This window comes from Helobdella robusta (genome assembly GCF_000326865.2).
Source record: "Helobdella robusta unplaced genomic scaffold HELROscaffold_49, whole genome shotgun sequence".
In the NCBI taxonomy this organism is placed as follows: Eukaryota; Metazoa; Annelida; class Clitellata; order Rhynchobdellida; family Glossiphoniidae; genus Helobdella; species Helobdella robusta.
This window is the reverse complement of record NW_008705246.1, coordinates 1166794-1187912: the sequence shown is the minus strand read 5'-3', so window position 1 is coordinate 1187912 and position 21119 is coordinate 1166794. Positions and strand designations below refer to the sequence as shown.

Genomic DNA, 21119 nt, shown 5'->3' with positions numbered 1-21119 from the left:
TTGTAATTCAATGGGACGGGCACAATTTTTAACTTTACTACTTTCTTTCTTAAACCGGAACTTATACCATGAAAACATGAACAAATGTTTTTCAACAGTCCAATAAAGACTTGAAAGCCGATGGAAATTGATTCACTGTTAGATACAAATTTATCAGATGAAGATAGAGCAAAAATCATTTTTGTAAGTATATAAGATTGACTCGTTGACTCTTGGAAGGTCTTGGTTGGCAAAGATTCATGCAGGTACATGCGCCTGTACTTACAATACAGGCCCTTGCACTTCGAACAAAATTGATGATAGGGCGAATAATTTTATGATAATTTCAAACATTCCAGTCACATTTAATGAGCAAATAATCAGAAATGAACTAAAATTTACAGATCCAACCCGACACGTATTAGAACAAACTTCGAGAAAAAATATAAAATTCCAGCCAATAGAGATGCAACACATAGACCAACAATTGCTCGCTGCTATGAGCGATATTCAGGCAAGTGTAAACAAACATTGCTTTCATAGCCGGCTCTTACATTCCGGGCGTTTAAAAGTTGCGATCAGCTGTTGAAATGTCGGGTCAGACAGGGCCAGTCTACTCTTACGAAAAGTCCCACGTCAGTAGCAGCGGCAGTAGCAGTAGCAGTGGCAGCTTCTTCAAATCCAGCGTCCACTTGAGCTCGAACAAGCGTCAGTTCATCATCTGCAATGCTGGCATCTTCATCACCTACCTGGTCTATGGAGTTCTGCAGGAGAATATGTTAGTAAATACTAAATAGTTAGTTAGTACTTTGGTGCATCTCTCCTTCCTTTCTGTCTGTACGTTATGTTATGTTATAAAAAAAATCAGTGGTAGTTTTCATTTGACCTGTCTTGTTAACATGTGTTCATTTTTAACATGTCAGTTGTCAGTTAATTTCTTATTTTATAGTTAGTACTTCGGAACATCTCTCCTTTGTGTCTGTACGTTATTCTAAACTTTCCAAAACAGCTTCCTATTTTTTTATTTATAAATTATGTAGCTCTGTTGGGTCAGAACTAATGTTACAATTACTGAAGTATGATGAAAAATGATTGTAGTTGTTGTACAACAATTTTATTTAATTTTAATGAGATGTGTATATTTATAATATTTATGAACATGATTGAATAAAATAAACTGATGATGTGATTGAATTGTGATTCATTGTCATCTGTCAGAAAACATGTGTTTGTAGATTTATTAACACAAATTTTGTTGTCTTATATTTTCTACTGGTTTTGTAATTTTTATAATACTTTATTTATACATTAGGATTTGGTCAGATCCATTCGAATGTGTATTAAATGCCATGTTATTTTTTCAAATTGAGATATTTAAACATTAAATTTATCATTAATAAACTGACCATGCCTTATTGTGAAGACAAATTTGGAGGCTATTTTGAAAATGTTTAGTAATAGATATATATTTTAATTTTAAACAACATTGAATCAAGCATTATTTATATTATCACCTGTTCAATCAATAAATTTATATTTATATTTGAAATAATTTCGGCATTTACTGGGATATTGTGATTTAACAATGCTAATTTAATGCCTTATTGTACCATATCAGCAATTTTGGTTTTTTTACTAATTTTTTTTACAGTTTTACTATACCTTGTCCAATTGAATGTTAATATTGATTTCAATTTAAAGACTGAATTATTTAGTTTTTTAAACTTCTTAAATCCGATTGGCACCCTACTTTTTAAGATTTAATTTAAAAAGAAAAATATATATTATGTTTGTTCCTGTGATTATACTTTTTGTAAAATAATAAGATTACATTCATGAAGCTTTTGCGATTTTTATTCATAATTTTATATTTATCTAAAATCTGCATTTTTTAAATTTCATAGTATTGAAAAATGTTCATCATCATGTTGTTTATTGTTACTTACATAATTTGTCAACTTCTTCTGCCATGATTTACAATATGTGACAGCGTACAAGAGCCATCATCCATTTACTTCTGGATTGGTTGCTAGTGGCTAGCCTTTGAATAGTTCATTTCATCCCATAGATGTCGTTTCAGATCTTAAATATTAAATTATTTATTTTCAAATTTTTCAGTTTTTGCACGCATACACACGCACGCACACACGCACACTCATCTGATCACCTGTTTGCGCCCTCTGATGCAACTGATGCGTTTAGTTTATTTAACAAGTTATTGAATATTGTACATAAAAAATTAAGTATCATATTTTCTTACACATTTTCAACACTGCGCTAACCTATATTGTTTGATGTTGTAGAAATGCTCATTTTAAAAGTTAATTCGTCGTCGTTCCTAGGTTCACATTTGTTCAGTCCATCTTGATTCTTTTGTAATAATCTCAGTTGGAGTTGTATCTTTGTGAGTGTTCTTGTTATCATTAAACTTGAGACGTCGGCGCTTTATGCATCATCTTTTAATTTTCATTATTCAATTTAAATAATTTCTAAACCCCCCAAACATTTTATGGATGGTTCGGGGTTTGCCTGCCCAACTACCTGCTATCAAAATATGATCAGCCAGTTTTTGTGCATGGCTATAAATCATACTTCCTAATCATATGATGATAATTTGCTCTAGGAAACCTGTAAACAGTTGGCAGTTCATAATTACATTAAGATAAACACTGCAAACAACCATATAGCTGATGCTGAAGCTAACAGCGTTGTTATGTGAGATGTTGAGACTCTGATAGTGGCTACTCAGAAAATGAAACGTCTATGCTGAACGCATTGTATTTTATCTGTCCTGATATGAGCCATTATACACTATACACTTACATACTTATATACTTATGTACAGTTATATATTCTTTAGCATAACGAAGCGAAATATTTGTTTAGCATATTAGTTTCATAGCTTTGTAAGTGCATTATTGTATAAACAACAACTGCATATGCCTGTCCACATAGTCAGTTTATACATCTGATGAGTTTTAGCCTCAATCACAACATTGATCACCTGATCTCAATGTTGGAGGCGAGCTGAGCCAACCAACCAGCAGTGATACAATCTTTTAAATGATTTGAATATGCCTTTTCAAATAATAATGTTCATGAAAATTATGAAGTTGATTATTAACCTGAGAGCAAGCACATACGCACACCGCTTGTTTATAATTTTACGTTGAAGCAGTTTTGAACAATTACAGAAACAATTATAAACAGGATCTTCTCTTGAGTCATTTGTGGCTGGCAGCCAGTTAGCTAGTTAGTTTGTTAGTAAGTTAGATAGTTATAAGCTTGTCAACCCAGAATGATTGCATCTGGCTTGTTTTTGCCTGCTGGCCTGAAATTAAATTATATAGATAAATGTTTAATACGTTATATAGATAAATATATAGTGCCTTGTAGCGTTTGTTAACGTTTGCTCTTCTCTTCTAGAGGAGATTCAACATTAAAACACCCAGAACATGTAACACATGTGCACATGTGCGTGCGTGCGAATCAGCTGGCACTGATGGTCGGAATTCCTTTTGCACTCGAACCGGGTGGCTTTGAGGTGAGACATGCTGCTCTTATTACCACATTAAGATTACGCCTATACAAGTTCATTTCTTTCTTTTGTCTCAAACATTAAAATTTATTTAATTCTTGAAATATCTCCAATTTTCAACATTCATTGAAACCGTTCTAGGCTTAAAAACAATTCCTAATTTTTAAACTGTTTGTATAACTAACTGACGAGGATGATCATGGTGTACACTTTAATAGTTGCAATTTAAAGATGAGGCAGAACGCAGCGCGAAAATAATGAACAACAGTAAGATAGAAAGGTGGTTGACTGGAAGTTAATGTTGGTGTGGTTTATTGAAAGTTTTTTCATGAGTACTAATTCAACTAGTACCTAATGAGGATGTGATGCCACCATGATCGAGTTCGAAAATCAGGAAACCTTGCAATGACAGCTGGAATGGAAAAATGGATAACTAAAATTATACAAAAAGTGGTCTGGCTGCTATTAGAAAATCAGGGGCTAGATAACCAAAATACCGAATGCCTCTACTATCATTAACGAATAAAGGATTCGTGATTTTGAACTCTGCGCATTTGTTTAACTGGTTTTATTGTAAAATTATTATTATTGCTGTTAGTATTATTATTGTTATTATAATTATTATATTATTATTATTACTATTATTATTATTATCTTCATCATCACCGTAATTGTTTACTTTATCGTTGTTATTATTATTCGATTTGAAATCCTGCTCCGTCTGAGAAAACTATCCAATGCAATTATGAACCAGGAACAATATGGTTATAATGAATATTGCTTACATATAGTGTGTATCTATCTGTCTGTCTGTCTGTCTATCTATCTATCTATTTATCTATCTATCTATCTATCTATCTATCTATCTATCTATCTATCTATCTATCTATCTATCTATCTATCTATCTATCTATCTATCTATCTATCTATCTATCTATCTATCTATCTATCTATCTATCTATCTATCTATCTATCTATCTATCTATCTATCTATCTATCTATCTATCTATCCATCCATCCATCCATCCATCCATCCATCCAGCCATCCATCCATCCATCCATCCATCCATCCATCCATCCATCCATCCATCCATCCATCCATCCATCCATCCATCCATCAGCTTATGTATACACACGCACATGCATACACACACACATATATGCAACCATATTTGCTCGCACGTTTGACATGTGGATCGTTCATCAAATCAAATATTGGTGTAGAAAGAGAAGTTTGTGTTGACGTTTCGGAAAGAAGTTTGCAACACTCAAACTGCAATCTGCACGCACGTGCACGTGATTTAGTGGTTTCACGGACCACGTGGAATTCAATACAACACAACACATGCTCCCTGTTCATATATCTCTTTCTTTATTTATGTCCCGACGCGGTTTTATGGTGTTAAAATTATGAAATTTAATATTTTTATGACTGATTGAGAATTATATAATTCTTATTTATAATTATCTTATTTTTATAGAATTATCATATAAATGAAAAACACTACCATCTGATTAATTAATTAATTAATTAATTAATTAATTAATTAATTATTATTAATGAAATATCTGAAAGGTAGTTAAGTTTTTGTAAAGTTTTACGGTTGTTAGATAGCTACTGGATATGTTATATTCATCACAACATACCAAGCCGAAAGACTATTTGCCTTGTTTTAATGAGCGTTGTTGTTATAACCTGTTGTGATATGGTAGGATGTGATATGATGTGACGTGATGTGAGGCTTGCCTTATCGCGCAAGATGGCTTGTTGGCATGGGCTTTATTATTAAATTTATCTAATTCCTACACATGTCGAAAGCTCATTGACCGTTCGTTTCCTACTATTATTACTTATTATGCACATTTGTCTTCATCAAACATCTTAGCGTGCTATTACTGTTATATTCAACTCTTGCACTGCACACGTAAGCACTCATACGCATAAAGGCACCGCACATACATTCATTAAATTTATCATGTCTGCAAATATTTTGATTATAAACATTAAGTGGTCTTATTGACGTTTGAAAGCATAAAGTTGATAAGCTAGTACATCCTCTATCTTGACAAGCTCATTTTAAACATCCTCGCCACGTCATTCTATTATATTTCTTCTTCTCAAATTGTCTGTGGTCTCATGCTTTCTTGCTACTATCTTTACACGTTTTTGGTTTACTTTTGTTTTTGTTTATTTAAAGATTTTTGGGATTTAAAAATTTTCCCACGTTTTTCCACAGCGCTTGCTGTATGTTAGGTGTGAATTGCGAACGATGCATCTATGTCAGGCAAGGCCAGGCCAGGCCGGCCAGCTTGCCCAACAGTTTGCATCGACGGATTGCAATGGAAAATATGATCGCGTTTTACGTCCGCGAACATAATATGTTGTATAACTTTTACAAAATACAAAAACAAACAAACGTTTATTAGCTTCATTGCCAGGCCAATGAATAACTTTTAAAATATAGTTCAATAGATCAGTAAATAGCATCAAAAAATGAATCTGACTTGTTTAGACATTTCACATCGCTTAATATTCTGTTATAATATCTGGTTCTATAATTAGTTCGCAGAAAAACCATGAAAGCGTAAAAATATAAAGACGACGATTTTGAACTTTCTCAGACTATAAATTGCATATAAATATTTTCGGTTAGTTTTTTTTATTATGCAACTCTAACAAAGGCAGAAATATTTAGATAGCACTCTGTACTCACGGTTAAGCTTTCGTCCCACAAAGTTTGTAAGTACTATACTGGCGTGCTTTCATTTTATTTTAAACGTGTTGAAATTCATTTCATAAGCAATGTTCAATGAAGTTTTTGTTTGGGACGAGAGCTTCCAATTCATTAAAACTTTTAGGGGTTTGATCTATCACGTCAGTCTAGACTGTGCCCAATCGATCAATTGTTCAGGAAACAACACCAGGCTGATTAACAACCTGGGAGCCAATTTTTTGCATGAAAATTGAATTAAATCGTTCTAAAATTATTTATTTTATTCACTGAATTGTTATTCGTTATATTCATGGAAAGTTTTTGTAATGACATCCGTTTCGTAATGTGCACGTCTATGCAATTAGTAATTTGTTTATGCGAAATCAGTCACTTTTTTATATTATCATCACTTTTTCTTTATAATTATTTACAATAATCCTATATAACTGGCAATAGCAATTAGTAAATTAATTAATTAATTAATTAATTAATACAATCTGCCACATGATGTGGCGTTTTAATTCTTAAAAAATTGTAATAATGGTTAATATTAATATCTACGTTATTAAGCTGTTTTTTTTATTATTATTGATATTGATATAACTGATTGTGTATAAATGCCAATGTTTAAAAATCTGCGCTGTTCCATTCAAGGTTTATCACCTGGCATTGTATTGTTTCTCAGCTTGCATGTCACACGCAGTTCTGTCTGGGGCGATTGAATTTAAGATGAATTGAATGTCAGATGCTGTGTTGTGGTTGAATGTCGTTTATTGAATTTAAATTTGAACAATAAAATAAAATAGTGGATTTATGGATATAAAATAATTTATGTCTGGTCTTTTTGCGGCGATTTAAACTAAATGCCGATCGGCAACAGCTTAATTACAGTTCATATCCGTTAGGGACAGTCAATCTTTTTCGGTAAGAAGCGCAAAATTTGTTGAAAATAAATACTAACTTTTGAATCGGTTTCTCAAATTTATTATGAATGTTTTTTAAAATGTTTCTTGTTTTGAGTGAAACATCCTAGCTCCTATAAATCATTCTATATATATATATATATATATATATATATATATATATATATATATATATATATATGAATGAAGGTTTTGTGTAATTGTCAATCGGTTTAAATAGTTAGAATGAATTTATATAAATTAATTACTGTCTAAACATTCATCGCTCATATGCCTCTAATTATTGCTGGGTTTGTATAAACAAGCGTAAACATTCAATTATTATCTACCATCTGAGTGAAGTATAAAGTGCAAGTGCTGAACCTCAATTCCAACCAACATTTCTTGATGGGTGTGTAAAAATATTTGTGAAAACAACCCAGCAATGAATTTTACTGTTTGAATATTACGTATGGTTATTGAACACTACCTGCTGCAATTAATATTGTGCTGATCGGGATTGTTATATGCAATTCATTTGATGATGTCTGTCCGTCAGACGTTTTCTTCTCTCTGTTATATTTTTCTCTTTTGGCGACATGTTGAGAATCAATCTTTTGTAGTTGTGATGGTGGTCGCTGCTGGTCATATCTACCATCTGCGAGTGCGTTTGTGTGTTTGTATGTGTGTGTTTGTATGTGTGTGTTTGTATGTGTGTGTTTGTATGTGTGTGTTTGTATGTGTGTGTGTGTGTTATTTTCTGTGTGAATGAGTTCGTAAGAGTCTGTGTGTGTAATTGCGTTTGTATGCATTGTATGTCGGTATGTGTGTCTGTAGCGTTCATCATCACTGCGGTTGTAGGCCCACTTAGTTTGTTCATTTGTTTGATAAAACCTCAAAATACATTTCGAAGAAATATTATGAATTCTTGTGGAGACCTGGTTAAATTGATTTTTTTATAATTACGATTTTAAAATGTTTCAACGAAACTATTTGCTTTCCGAGCAGTCGATCGAAGAGTATTTATTCATAGAACGATCATATCATGTGGACTGATATATTAAATTGCGTGCATTTAGAAAAATAATAAAAATAATAAACAAATACAAATTGGGGAGATTTTTACTTGTCCGGCTGATATGCTCCAGAATATTTGCATTATCTTGTAGATACACCGAATTGTGAATTTGGCCGAATACTTGATCCATGATTCTTCGACCAAAGCCGATTCCGAATACTAAAAACATTAATTTTTCAAAATGAGAGATAAGCTATTAAAATAAACAAAATAGTTGGCGATTTCTGTCCATCCAACAATTCTTTATCGAGATAATATTTAGCCACTTGTTCAAGTTCTGAAGTTGCACTATACGCCCTTAAACTGGCTACAGAATGTCAAATTTTTGCCAAAAGTTCTGTCAGGCTGATTTTAAGTGCTTTTCTACGTTTTGTTTAAAATTATGTTAAATGATGAATAAGACGTTTTTACATTGGAGGGGATAGTTTATTCAAAATCAGACTGCGTGTTCGTGTTTCACTGTTTAATCTTGTTGTAATGTTTTGCAACATTATAAAAATTTTCAATTGTGGAAATTCTAAATATTTCTACCATCTTCATTCCAAACCGGTATTTGTAATTGGTTATGGTTGAATGACATCAGCGCTCACTTGTTGCTACTTACAATTGAATGAACTAAATGCTGGGGACTGCAGCGTTATTTCTTTTACATTCTATTGTGTAGAAAGATGATGAAAATTTGGATGAAATTAACATCATTCCTCTTAAAAACTTCCATTCAGAACGTTGGTTGTTGGAAGCGATCTTAGCATATTAAAAACTTTGTAAAATTCAAACTGTGAATAACTGAGTTCTGATAAACGCTGTTGATATTATTTATATTAATGAGATGCAAATTTAAAAACCGGTAGTGTTAAAAAATATGTATGTATGTGTGTGTGTGTTTGTGTCTGTGTGTGTGTGTACGTATATGTGTTTGTATGTGTATCTTACAATGTACAAACATCACATATGTATGCAGGACATCACAATATGTACACAGATGCTCATTTAATTTAAACGCTTATTTCATATGATATAATGATCTTCTTGGATAAATATTTGTTTGTCTGTTTGTCAGTTACTTTGTTTGTTTGTTTGTTTGTTTGTTTGTTTGTTTATGTTGTTTATCCTTTTATCCACGTGACGTGCAGGCACGCCGCACACGCTAAACGCGCACACACATATATAAATATATACACATACAAACTCAAAATACATTATACACAAGACAAACAAAATGACTGACATATACATATATACATACATATGTTCATAGTTATATATATATATATATATATATATATATAGCTGTATGGGTAGTAGTTAGTAGAGTTATGTATAGGATGAATGGTGCGCATTGTATGACATGAAGATAGCAACAGGATATAAGCTGGTTGAACGGAAGTTAGGGCTTCATTCATTTCAAATACCTGCTACCGCATCAGCGTAGTTCTTCACTCTTTTTTTTTATTTTCTCTTCATTGTGCAGATTTCTTTTCGTCAAAGTTTTCAATTTTTTAGTTTCGTTGTTATTGAGTTCATTATTCTCGTTCGATTGAATTAGAAGTTGAAAAGGCAGGCGAAGATTCTTGCTTCATTCAGTTTGGTGAGGTGTTGGTTTCGTTTCGTTTCGTTTATTTTATATTTGTTATTTTACAGTTTACAGTTACTTATTATTGCACCGTTATAAATTTATATGGATGTTATATTAATTCATTTAATTTTTGACTCATTCATTGATTTAGCGTTAATGTTTTTGTAATTTATATCCAATATATATCGAATACTTGGTAAGTAGACCAATTGTTGAAAAATTAATTTTTTCAACTTTTTTTGTGAATGATCCTCTCTCTCTCTTTTGATGAGATGGCGAATGGTTTTGTGATTGATAGCATCAACATCAATTATGAGATACATCAGTTGGAAGATCTCGTCTTTTGAAGTAAAATATGCTTCTCATTTTTTTAAATTTAAAAAGTTTTCGAAACATACCGCCAGTCAATTCTCTTACAAACTCCAATAATTCATTGCACATGCAGTTTTATTTCGTAAACATTTGCATTAATATTTCTCCCAGAGAAGACTTGAATGCAAATGGTTTTCTTGTTATAAATGTGCGCGTGTATTTATTTTTAAAAAATTTTAAATTGTTCGTTTAAGAGCTAACATATCTATTAATCATTAAGTTAGTGATATTTTTCAATTTTGTCCTGCTGGAAATAAAATAAGATGATGTATAATTTAGAAGCACATGTTCAGTGGTTCGTTTATCCATTCTTCATTCGACCATACTGATCAGATGTGGAGTGGATGTATGCTGGAAGTGGAAGTTCTTGCTTGCACTCTTATCCTTATTGTTATTTGGTACTTCACTGAAATGCTGAGTAATGTAATGGTCCTAAGCTATACTTCTGCTTCCATTTTTATAGCGTTAAAATAGGAACCTTTATTTTGATTGACAGTTCATGTTTGTTTAAATTTTTTATAAGTGAAAAGTTAGCCGAGGATTGCATGAATAAGAATAAGTTAGTGTTTTTAAGTTTTCTATTGAAAACATTGGATAAAATGGCTAACCAATCAGTTAACATGAATGTTTTTTTTTTTTTTTTTTTTTGATGGCGAGTCACCTGATCAACGTATCTACTGACTTATTTAACTGAAAGTTTCTGTACCAACCGTTAAATAATAATTGAATAAATAATTGTTAAATAATAATTGAACAATTCTTTGTTAAATAATTGAACGTGTATGTGTTTTTCACGTTCAAGCAAATAAATGGCTGGCTATATAAACGGTGAAAATATTTAATAACATCTTAAATAAAATTTCTTTTAATTTTTATAATTCCGCTAAATTGTTTTTATATTTGAATTAACATTTATCTTAGCCATTTCTTACGTTTAGCGCCAATGTATGCTTTATAAATGAGCAGAACTGAATGTTTTTGTTGTCGATACCTGCCTTCAAGATAAATTGATTCGTGGGATTTCAACATTATTTCACGAGTATGATGTTTAGTGTTCTGGTTTGATTGATATATTTCTTCATTGTTCACCATCATCACCATTCAATTAACTGCTCTTCTTTATCTTTGTAGGATAGGTACGGCACTTATCTTTCCACTTATCTTTCGTATGGTCGGCAGTTGCAAGCCACGAATGACAAACACTGCATGCATACACTCCTTCATATGTTCTTATCTTTTGTTCAATCACATAATTATTTTAAATATATTTGTTTATGTATTTTATACACATTTGTATCGTTCTGTTTCCAATTATCTGATTATCAGCCGGTGGTAAGATAGGTTATATATTCCATGTAAGTGAATCAGCATACCTATTTCTGATCCTTAGATCTTATTTAAGAAGTATTTTGTTAGCCATCAACCTATTTCAATTTGTTGTCGTCGCAAGCCACCAAATGCATTTTATCATTTATTTATAAGATCTTTTGACTTTGCATTCAACAACCTGAATTCTTTTTTTTTTACTGCGCCTGTTAAGCTTAAACAATGCAGCCAACAAAGAACACTTTAAACTTTGACGGGTTTTTTAATTTTGAACTTGCCAACCGAAAGTAGTTTTTGTTGTTTTGTATTGTGTTTTTTTTTGTTTGCAATTAAATTTTTTTATTTATTTGCATGAATATTCACTTTTTAACAGTATCTTAATATTGTCATCGGCTGGTCAGCAACTCCTGAAACAAATAGTGGCAAACAACGAACGAATGAATGATGATTATCCAAAGATTGACTGATTGAGAATTTATTCATTTCATTTGAAATGCTATTTCTGCATTAGTTGCCGTCATAGTAGTAGTAGTAGTAGTCGTAGTAGTCGTAGCAGTAGTAGTTGTATCAGTGGTAGTAGTAGTAGTAGTAGTAGTAGGGTTTTTGTTGTTAACTTTGTCATAGTAGTAGTTAAAATGGTTGCTTCAGTTGTGGTAGCAGTAGCTCTTGTAGTCGTTGTAGTAGTTGTGGTGGGCTGATGATTAATTTGGTTTCCTTTGGTGGATCGTGTCTTATCTCAATAAATGATTGGTTCCTACACTGTACCACACATACATCCATCACCATTTGGGTACAACTAATGTCTACGATTTTCAAATATATGTGTGTGTGTGTCTGTGTGTGTGTGTTGGTGTGTGTGTGTGTTGGTTTGTGTGTGTGTTGGTTTGTGTGTGTGTGTGTGTTGGTTGTGTACGCTTGCTTGCACGTATGTGTTTGTAGTTAATAGTAAATATGTATATGTGTGCGTGTGTGTGTGTTGGTGTTGATTTGTGTGTGTTTGTAGTTAATAGTCATTAGACGGTAAATTTATCCAAGGTGCGGCAAAGCCAATGCGAATTCATTGTTTCAATGATGTGCATATGCTTGTATTACTGAACTTGTGTGGATTTTGCGTTATCGTTATTATCAAGTCGCACACATTTTGAAACGACACGCGTTGGCTCGGCTCTTATAACGAATAATATATTTTAGTTTATCATAAAAATTAAAAATTACTTTTTAAAATTACCCTTATTATGTGAGTAATTTTAAAAAGTATTGCAGCCTGTAAAATTAATTGAGACACTTTCATGCTTTTTTTAATCACAACTGATTCACTGGTACAATAATGTTATTTGTTGATTATAGCAATGTTATCAACCTTTCGACACTTATCTATCTTTATGAGCAGTTCAAGTCTGTTCACTATTAGATATGCTTATTAAACGTATTTATTAATATTTTGTCTGTCGTGCAAACTCATGTTTGTTTCATACACATCGTGTTGTTGTTGGTTTGCATGATTGATGTGAACATAAACATGCGACAGATTAAAGAGTGAGTATGGAGAGAGCAAGGAGAGGTACACATACACACTGGTTCTCGTATTTGCTCAGTGTCTCGTTCATGTACTCTTTGCTCAAACAGGTTTGTTTGTCCGTTTGTTTGTCTGTTTGTTTGCTTGTTTGCTTGCTCGTTCGTTTGCTCGTTTGTTTGTTTTGCAATGTTGTGTTGTTAAGTGTTGCTCTTGTTGGTTTTGTTGACGAGGCATGCACTGTGCGTAACATGCATCATTATACATTTGAATGCACATAAAGATTTGGATTTCATTTGCATTCGAACTTTGAACCTTCGCATTGAAGACGCTTGTTTACCGTTACAGCTTCTTACAAGTCTGGTAGCCTAGATGGCAGAGAAGTTGATCGTTCTTTTGTCGGCTGTTTTTTTAGCAGACTGGTTGATTATTTATGGTTGATTAATACAATGTTTTATTGGTTGGCTTTTGTTGGAGGATTGATTGATTGATATTGATTGATGGTTGGTTTCTTGCTTATTCAACAGTTTTTTATTTGGTTGGTCGGTCGGTCGGTCGGTTGGTTGGTTAGATAGTGCTGATCTAGTTGAGTTATGTGGCTGTTGGAGGATGGTTATGTATGAAATGATAAACAGAAGTTTGTGTTATCACAACATAATCACCTCTGATGATGCTGCTGCTAATCATAACTCAGTCAGACCACACTATCTCATCAATCCTGTTTCTCTGCTCCTTCTCCATTCATCATTTCTGTATTTCCTCCTACGGCATCATTTAATTCCCACGGCTGGCGGTATGGTTAGGACGCCTGGTACTGCTTTTCCAGTGACTGTTTTCCAATGCATGGAGGTCTTCGACTATCACGTGGAATTGTTGTTGTGACACGTTTTTCACGCATATTCACATGCGTTCCTTGTGTGTGTGTATGTTTGTGTGTATATATATATATATATATGTGTGTGTGTGTGTATATATATATTTGTGTGTTGTTGTTGATATTTCACCATAAGTAAGAGAGAAATATAACAAAAAATCTTCTGTGTGTGTGGGTGTGTGTGTATATGTGTGTGTGTGTGTGTGTGTGTGTGTGTGTGTGTGTGTGTGTGTGTGTGTGTGTGTGTGTGTGTGTGTGTGTGTGTGTGTGTGTGTGTGTGTGTGTGTGTTGATTGTGTTGATATTTCTTCGACAGGATTCATCTTTAATATCATCGCTTCATCGTCTTCAGTATCACAAAGTCATCGTTATCAGTATCAATCATTATGTTATCATCGTCAGCCCCATTGCCAGTTTTACTAACAGGGCTATCTCTGTAATCATCATCATCATCCAGGCCATTATCATGATTGGATGATTATTTTCTATCTTAATTATCATCATCAGAACCAAGCCAACGTCATCATCACTTATTATTATTATTATTGTTGTTGTTATTACTACTACTACTACCACTAATTTTACTACTACTATTACTACTACTACTATCATTTCATCATCATATCGGTTACTTTCAAGACAGCATCTATCGCCTAATGCTTTATCATTGTCACATCATTATTATCATCATCGCTAGAGATGATCATTATTATCTGTCATTATCGTTACAATCATCATTCTGTCAGTCAGTCAATCATCATTCATTCATTCATTTATTCATAATTTATATAGCGCAATTTTCGTAATGACCAATGGTGTCTTTTAATTTTTAAAAACGCAGCCAGTCAACGCGTGCATATGTTGAGAGTTAGCATGTGCATGAGGGACGGGGTAAGTGAGGGCTATCACGGTTGTGGCCGGGTGCCCTACCGTTGGATACTATCATTAGTATCATCAGCTGTATGCCCATCGTCATTTTATATTACCAGTATTATCGTATCGTCATCAGGTACTTTTGATATATATCTTAATCAGTCATCTATTTTTTCGGCACAATGCCATCAACATTCTTATCATCACAATCAACGTTAAGCATCATTTTCATTTGTTATCTGATTTATTTTTCACTTATTCTCGTGAAGCTACTTTCATCGCAATCTAATTGCACTCCTCATACTTTAATTGAAATATATTTGCACTCCTCCTCATCATTTTCATCGTCCGATTGTTTCAATCATGCACTCCTCACAGTCGCAACTAAATTATCATCATTCATCACTGCATTTTCGTTGGAGTCTGGTCATTACGACGAAGGACTGGCTAGCCAGATGTAATCATCGCCAGGTCGCCCCACCGGTAATCTTTCTAATTTGTCTTACTAGTTGTTATAACCACTTGTGACGATACTTTTTTTGCTAGCATCGTCATCAACGAATGATCATTTTATCATCTTCTTCAACATCATCGCCATCCTTATCCCAGCTTATCAATTGATGTGCATTTTTATGAAGGGGATGAAAGGTTAAAGAGCTCGCACATTTTTTAATATAATTCATCGCACACGTGCATCACACACGCATGCATATGTGTATACACACGTACACACTCATGCACAAATGTATGCACATACATACATGCAAACATACTATTAATTTGGGTTGTTTATTTTTGTATCTCTTCCGACACTGATGAACATTCATACATAGTATTGATGAATATTTATACATAATATTTAATTCCATTCAGGACAACGATTTGAATTACTTTTTTTTAATTTTCATAAATTTTTAAATTCTACATTCGTTCTTTTAATTGTTTTTATTTGGCCGTCCTTTTTTTAGCAGAATGTCTTGAAATAAAATGAAATGTTTCGAAACAAGTCCGAAGAATGTGTGCAACTCATCCAACCAAAATTTTACAAGACGGATTTGTAAAAAAAAATTTCTGGCTGATTGGGGGAGTGCACTTTTGTGACTGTTTGTTGACGGTTGGTTGTTGGATCAGTTGGGCCTATGAGTTGGTTGAGTTATATCGAAATAAAGTAGCTTCATGATCCAAACATGCATGCACGCACGCACGCACACGAACATACATCAGTCAGTCAGTCAGTTCACAATGTACGTTGATGTGTGCATTCTGAATTGATTGTTGTTCGTGTTGTTGTAAGTGTTGCACGCTGGTTGATCGTGATGTTCACGTGGTCGCTCGGCTTATCTATAACTCAGTTAGTTCATGGGACCAAATGTTCTACATTTCGACCGGTTGCCCGCGGTTAAATTTTTCTGAATATTTGTAGGAGGAACTGGGGCAGGACGGCCAGTTTTGCTTGCATGCTCCAGTGACGAAAATAAATATTACACTGGTATTATTATTATTGTATGTTTATTTAAACTAAGGTTATTTCGTTGTCTCTTTGGTTATATTTTTTTCATTTATTAGCTACGGTGCGGTTGCTTTTATTAGCTGAAATATTGGCTTTCATCTTCAAGTTGTCATCAGTTACACGTCATGTCGTCAGCATTACATCATCATCTCATTACCATCATGTCGTCACCATGATGTCAACCGCTAATGTGTTATTCTACTTTATGTGACTCATTTGACCATTTTTCATATAGTTTTGTAGACGATGAAAGATGATAATTAATATGAAATTTTTCAAATTTAAATTTTTCAAAATTTAGTACACCTATGTTGTTGGCCTGAAACGACTAAATCACTTTTGAATCAGTTTTCGGGTGATTTGCTAACGGGTTTTCATTTATTAATTTATTCATGTATCTATTCATCTATCTATCCATTCATGTATCCATTTGTTTATCCATCCATTTGTCAATTCATCCATCTATTCATTCATATGTCCATTCATGTATCCATCCATGTATCCATTTGTCTATCCATCCATCTAGCCATCTATCCATCTAGCCATCTCCATCTATATAGACATCTATCTAGTCGCTAATCAATACAACCATTCATGTATCCATTTGTTTATCCATCCATGTATCCATTTGTCTATCCATCCATCTAGCCATCCATCCATCTAGCCATCTCCATCTATAAAGACATCTATCTAGTCGCTAATCAATACAATGATAATTTTCTTTGTATGTATATAAACATTCATTCATTGTATATTAAGTGTTTGAAGGTTTATAAATAAATATGCACCATAGCAATAGTTATTCATATTATTAAAAACTGTACATACATGCTGTATTATATTCATTTGCAATAAATTACCATTATATGCTTCCAATTAAATTTCAAATATTTCTTTGTTGCTATCTCTCTCTCTCTCTCTCTTCCTCTCTTTTTCTCTCTATCTCTTTCTCTCTCTATTTCTCTATTTAATATTATATATGTTTAACACTAAGACGGTTTGATGAATGGTTTGATAGAAAGAAAGAGAGAGAGAGAAAGTAAGAGAGTGAGTGTATGTAAGAAAGAGTTATAATATATTGTAAAAATAGATTGAGTGAGTGATTAGATGGTTTGATGAATGAAGCGGACGGAGGGAGAGAGAGAGAGAGAGGGAGGGCTGTCTCGAAGATGACGAATCGGGACGAAACGAGCCAAAATTAAATCAATTAAAAATGGATGAATAAAAGAATAAACTAATGATAGAATAAATGAACAAATGAATAAAAGATTGAAAGAACGAAGGAAAGAGAATGAATGAATGATTCAATGAATGCAAAAGTTGAAGGATTGCTGGATGTACATGGATGGAAATACGATTGAAATGTTGTAGATTAAATTAATGCGTTGCAATCAATGTGTGGAGATATGGGTGAGGTCACTAAATGAGAGTTTGAATGAACTTGTGTCAATTTTAGGTGCGTGTGTGTGTGTGTACGATCTGTTCAATACGGAATTAACTAAATTAATCTAATCAACAGAGTTTGAAATGGAAGATTGTATGAATAAATGATCGATTGATTGAATGATTGAATGATTGATTGATTGATTGATTGATTGATTGATTGATTGATTGATTGATTGATTGATTGATTGATTGATTGATTGATTGATTGATTGATTGGTCGAAGGACCAAATGAAAAAGTTGAAAGATTGAATAAATCAATAGTAGACAAACAAATAGCAAATTATTCAGTGCAAACTAAATAATGTTTTGCAAGCTACCAAGTACCTGTTGAAGTGGTCATGTTGTTGCAGCTGATAGTCTTGCTTATATTGTTGCTGTGGCGTTGTTGCTAGGATGCGGATGCCACTGATTATGTTCTTGTTGGAGATGTTTTGATACTATTTCATCTGTTGTTTCCCTCAGACGTGTCAGTGATGACCTTACAAATGTTATACACTGACGTTGCTCGTGTTTTCGATAAAATCATTGCCATCAAGGATTACATCAATCAAATTAACATTACCAAGTGTTATATACTGTATAATATATTCTAACTCGCCAACTAACCCTGACCCTGCCACCCACCACACCACACAGCCATCAAAACACAGGGGGGACATGTGGAGAGTTCCCCACGCGTGCTCTTCATCATCATGTCGCTCAGTTACGTCGGAGCCATGCTGGCCAGCAACGACGCTCTCAGATATGTTAGCTATCCTACGCAGGTTATTCTTTGAGTTTTTTTTGGTTATTTTGCGGTAATTTATGAAAAATTGAAGTTAGATGGTGTTCCCAGCAAATTCATTTACTGTATTGTTATGGGAAGTCATCCGTTATTTTTAATTAACTTTGGTCGCATGTCAAAAAACAGACTCAACAGCATTTTTAGCGAGTGCGCCCCATTCATACACGCACAACTAGTTAACTGCGGGATGCTTTGTCTTCCGGAAAATTTTTCATTCCCTTGCGAATAACTTCTTCCCTCTAATCTCCAATCCTAATGTACCTGCCCCATCTTAAAACATTATCCATGTGTTGAATCATTAGAAGTGTCATCATTATTATTATTATTATTATTATCATTGTTGTTGTTGTTTATGTTATTACTCCATTTGAAACGTTCCCTATATGCCAGGTCCTGGGCAAGTCTATGAAGCCGATCCCTGTCATGATCCTGGGCGTGCTGCTGGCCCGCAAAAAGTACCCCTACAGCAAATACATGTACGTCCTCATGATCGTCCTTGGCGTCGCCATGTTTATGTACAAGCCCAAGAAGAACATTTCACCAACCAATCAGGATAAAGTGGGCGGGATCAGCGTGGGGTATGGAGAGCTGCTATTGGTCAGTGTTTTTGCAAATATTATTGGATGTCGTTATATATAAGAATAATATATATATATATATATATATATATATATATATATATATATATATATATATATATATATATATATATAAAGATCTTCATTGGCTGAATGTGGAAAAACGGATAATTTTTAAAATGTGTATCTTGATGTATAAAGCCATGAATGGAATCTTGCCCAGATATTTGTTGGAAATAATCAAGAAAAAATCAGTGACCATGGATGGCATTCGCTTGAGAAGTGATTGTTCAAATTTAATGATAGCAAACAGTGCTCACTTGTGTATTGGTGCACGAGGGATTGCTGTTGCGGGTCCAGTGTTATGGAATGGTATACCAGAGTCCCTGAAGAAGCCGGAAATGAACATGGATGCTTTCAAGAAGAATCTCAAGAATTATTTGTTTTCGATTTGATTTTTGTTTCGTTATCATGTACACGTACTCAAACAATTGTTTATTCTCTCGACTATAAAGTAGCGCTTTTGAAATTTTTTCTTTTTTAATTGGCGCTTTATAAATTTTTGAAATAATAAATAATAATAATAATAATAATAAATAATATATATATATATATATATATATATATATATATATATATATATTCAAATATATAACTTTTTTGCGAAATTATTTATGAAATTGTCATTTTATCTTTTTGAAATTTGCCAAAATTTATGTCAGTGAAAACGGGTTTTTGCAAACTCTGAATGTTGGTTTAGTAATCAGGTAACAAGACTTCTGCAGTATTTAGTGATTTTAAAAAACGTAAACTTATTTTTATTTGTAATTTGTTATTCTAACACGAAAAAACTGTTATCATAAAAACCAGTTGTTTTTTTTCACCACCATCTGCACTGTTAATTACTATCAAAATCACCATCATCTTAATCATCAAAACATTCAGTTGGTGAGTTTGTTGTTGGACGGGGTGACGGGAGGTGTGCAGGATAAAATACGGAGCCAGCACAAGATCAAGACGCACACCATGATGCTTCACATGAATCTCTGGTCATCACTGTTTCTTTTCATCGGTTGGCTGCTTTCTGTCATCGTTCATTGTTGGTGTTGAATAATTGGTCGACAAATTGATTGATTAATCACTTTAAAGGATGAATTCTCTGATTAAAACCTCCATTTTATAGTAAATTAATTGAACATTCATTATGACCAACGATCTGCGTTACTAACCAGCATAAACATTTCACATTGTATGACGTGACTAGCAAACTTCATAGGTCACTGTAAATTATCATGACCCAAAGTTGGATGACTAGCGTTAACCATGAGCTAGATGACGTAAGGAGTGACTTGGGTGATGTAACACGTAATTTAGATGACTTTAGACATGAATAAAGTGGCTTAACGATAACTTGGTGGCACAACACGGCTTATCATTTGACACCCTCCTCCACACAGGTCTCATTGTGACAGGTGAGTTGGTGAGTTTCATTGGGTTTGCATCAAGGCATCCATGGATCATCTTCCAGCTTCTCACATTTTCCATCTGCTCTGCTGTCGGACAGGTATTTAATGTAAACGTTTATTAACACAATTCTTAAGTACGTTTCTCTCTCTTGCTCCATTTTTTTAATCTATCTCTTTAATGTTTAAAAACATGAAAGAGTCCGTTTGAAACATTAACTTTAATGTTTAGAGTTTTCAGTCGATTTAGAGCTTAAGCTTTTTACAACACCACAACAGAACTTCATCTTCATGACCATCACGAACTTCGGGCCTCTGCCATGTAGCATCATAACCACCACCCGAAAGTTCTTCACTATCCTGCTGTCCGTAGTCATCTTCAGGAACCCGCTGAGTTGGATGCAGTGGTCAGGCACCATCCTCGTCTTCCTGGGCCTCTCCTTCGATGCCTTCTTCGGCAAGAAGAATGATGGCGGCAAATCTTAACATGGCCCTCTGTTAGAAATCCTTAATTAGACGCGTCTATTTTTTCAGGTTGTCCAGCATTCTGTCCCTAGAATTTTTAACACCTGAACGCGTTCATTCTCGTTAAT

General features: G+C 33.5%; 1 protein-coding gene across 1 annotated transcript; it reads left to right on the top strand.

Moving 5' to 3' along the window:
• Window positions 1-569: 569 nt before the first annotated feature.
• HELRODRAFT_85944 (hypothetical protein) lies at window positions 570-21012 on the top strand (the record flags this gene model as incomplete). The annotated part of the gene is made up of 7 exons (XM_009026677.1): window positions 570-757; window positions 13014-13111; window positions 18338-18465; window positions 18876-19082; window positions 20009-20135; window positions 20521-20627; window positions 20806-21012. The coding sequence occupies 7 exons, from the start codon at window positions 570-572 to the stop codon at window positions 21010-21012; spliced, it is 1062 nt and encodes a 353-aa protein (XP_009024925.1).
• Between the last annotated feature and the right edge of the window lie 107 nt (window positions 21013-21119).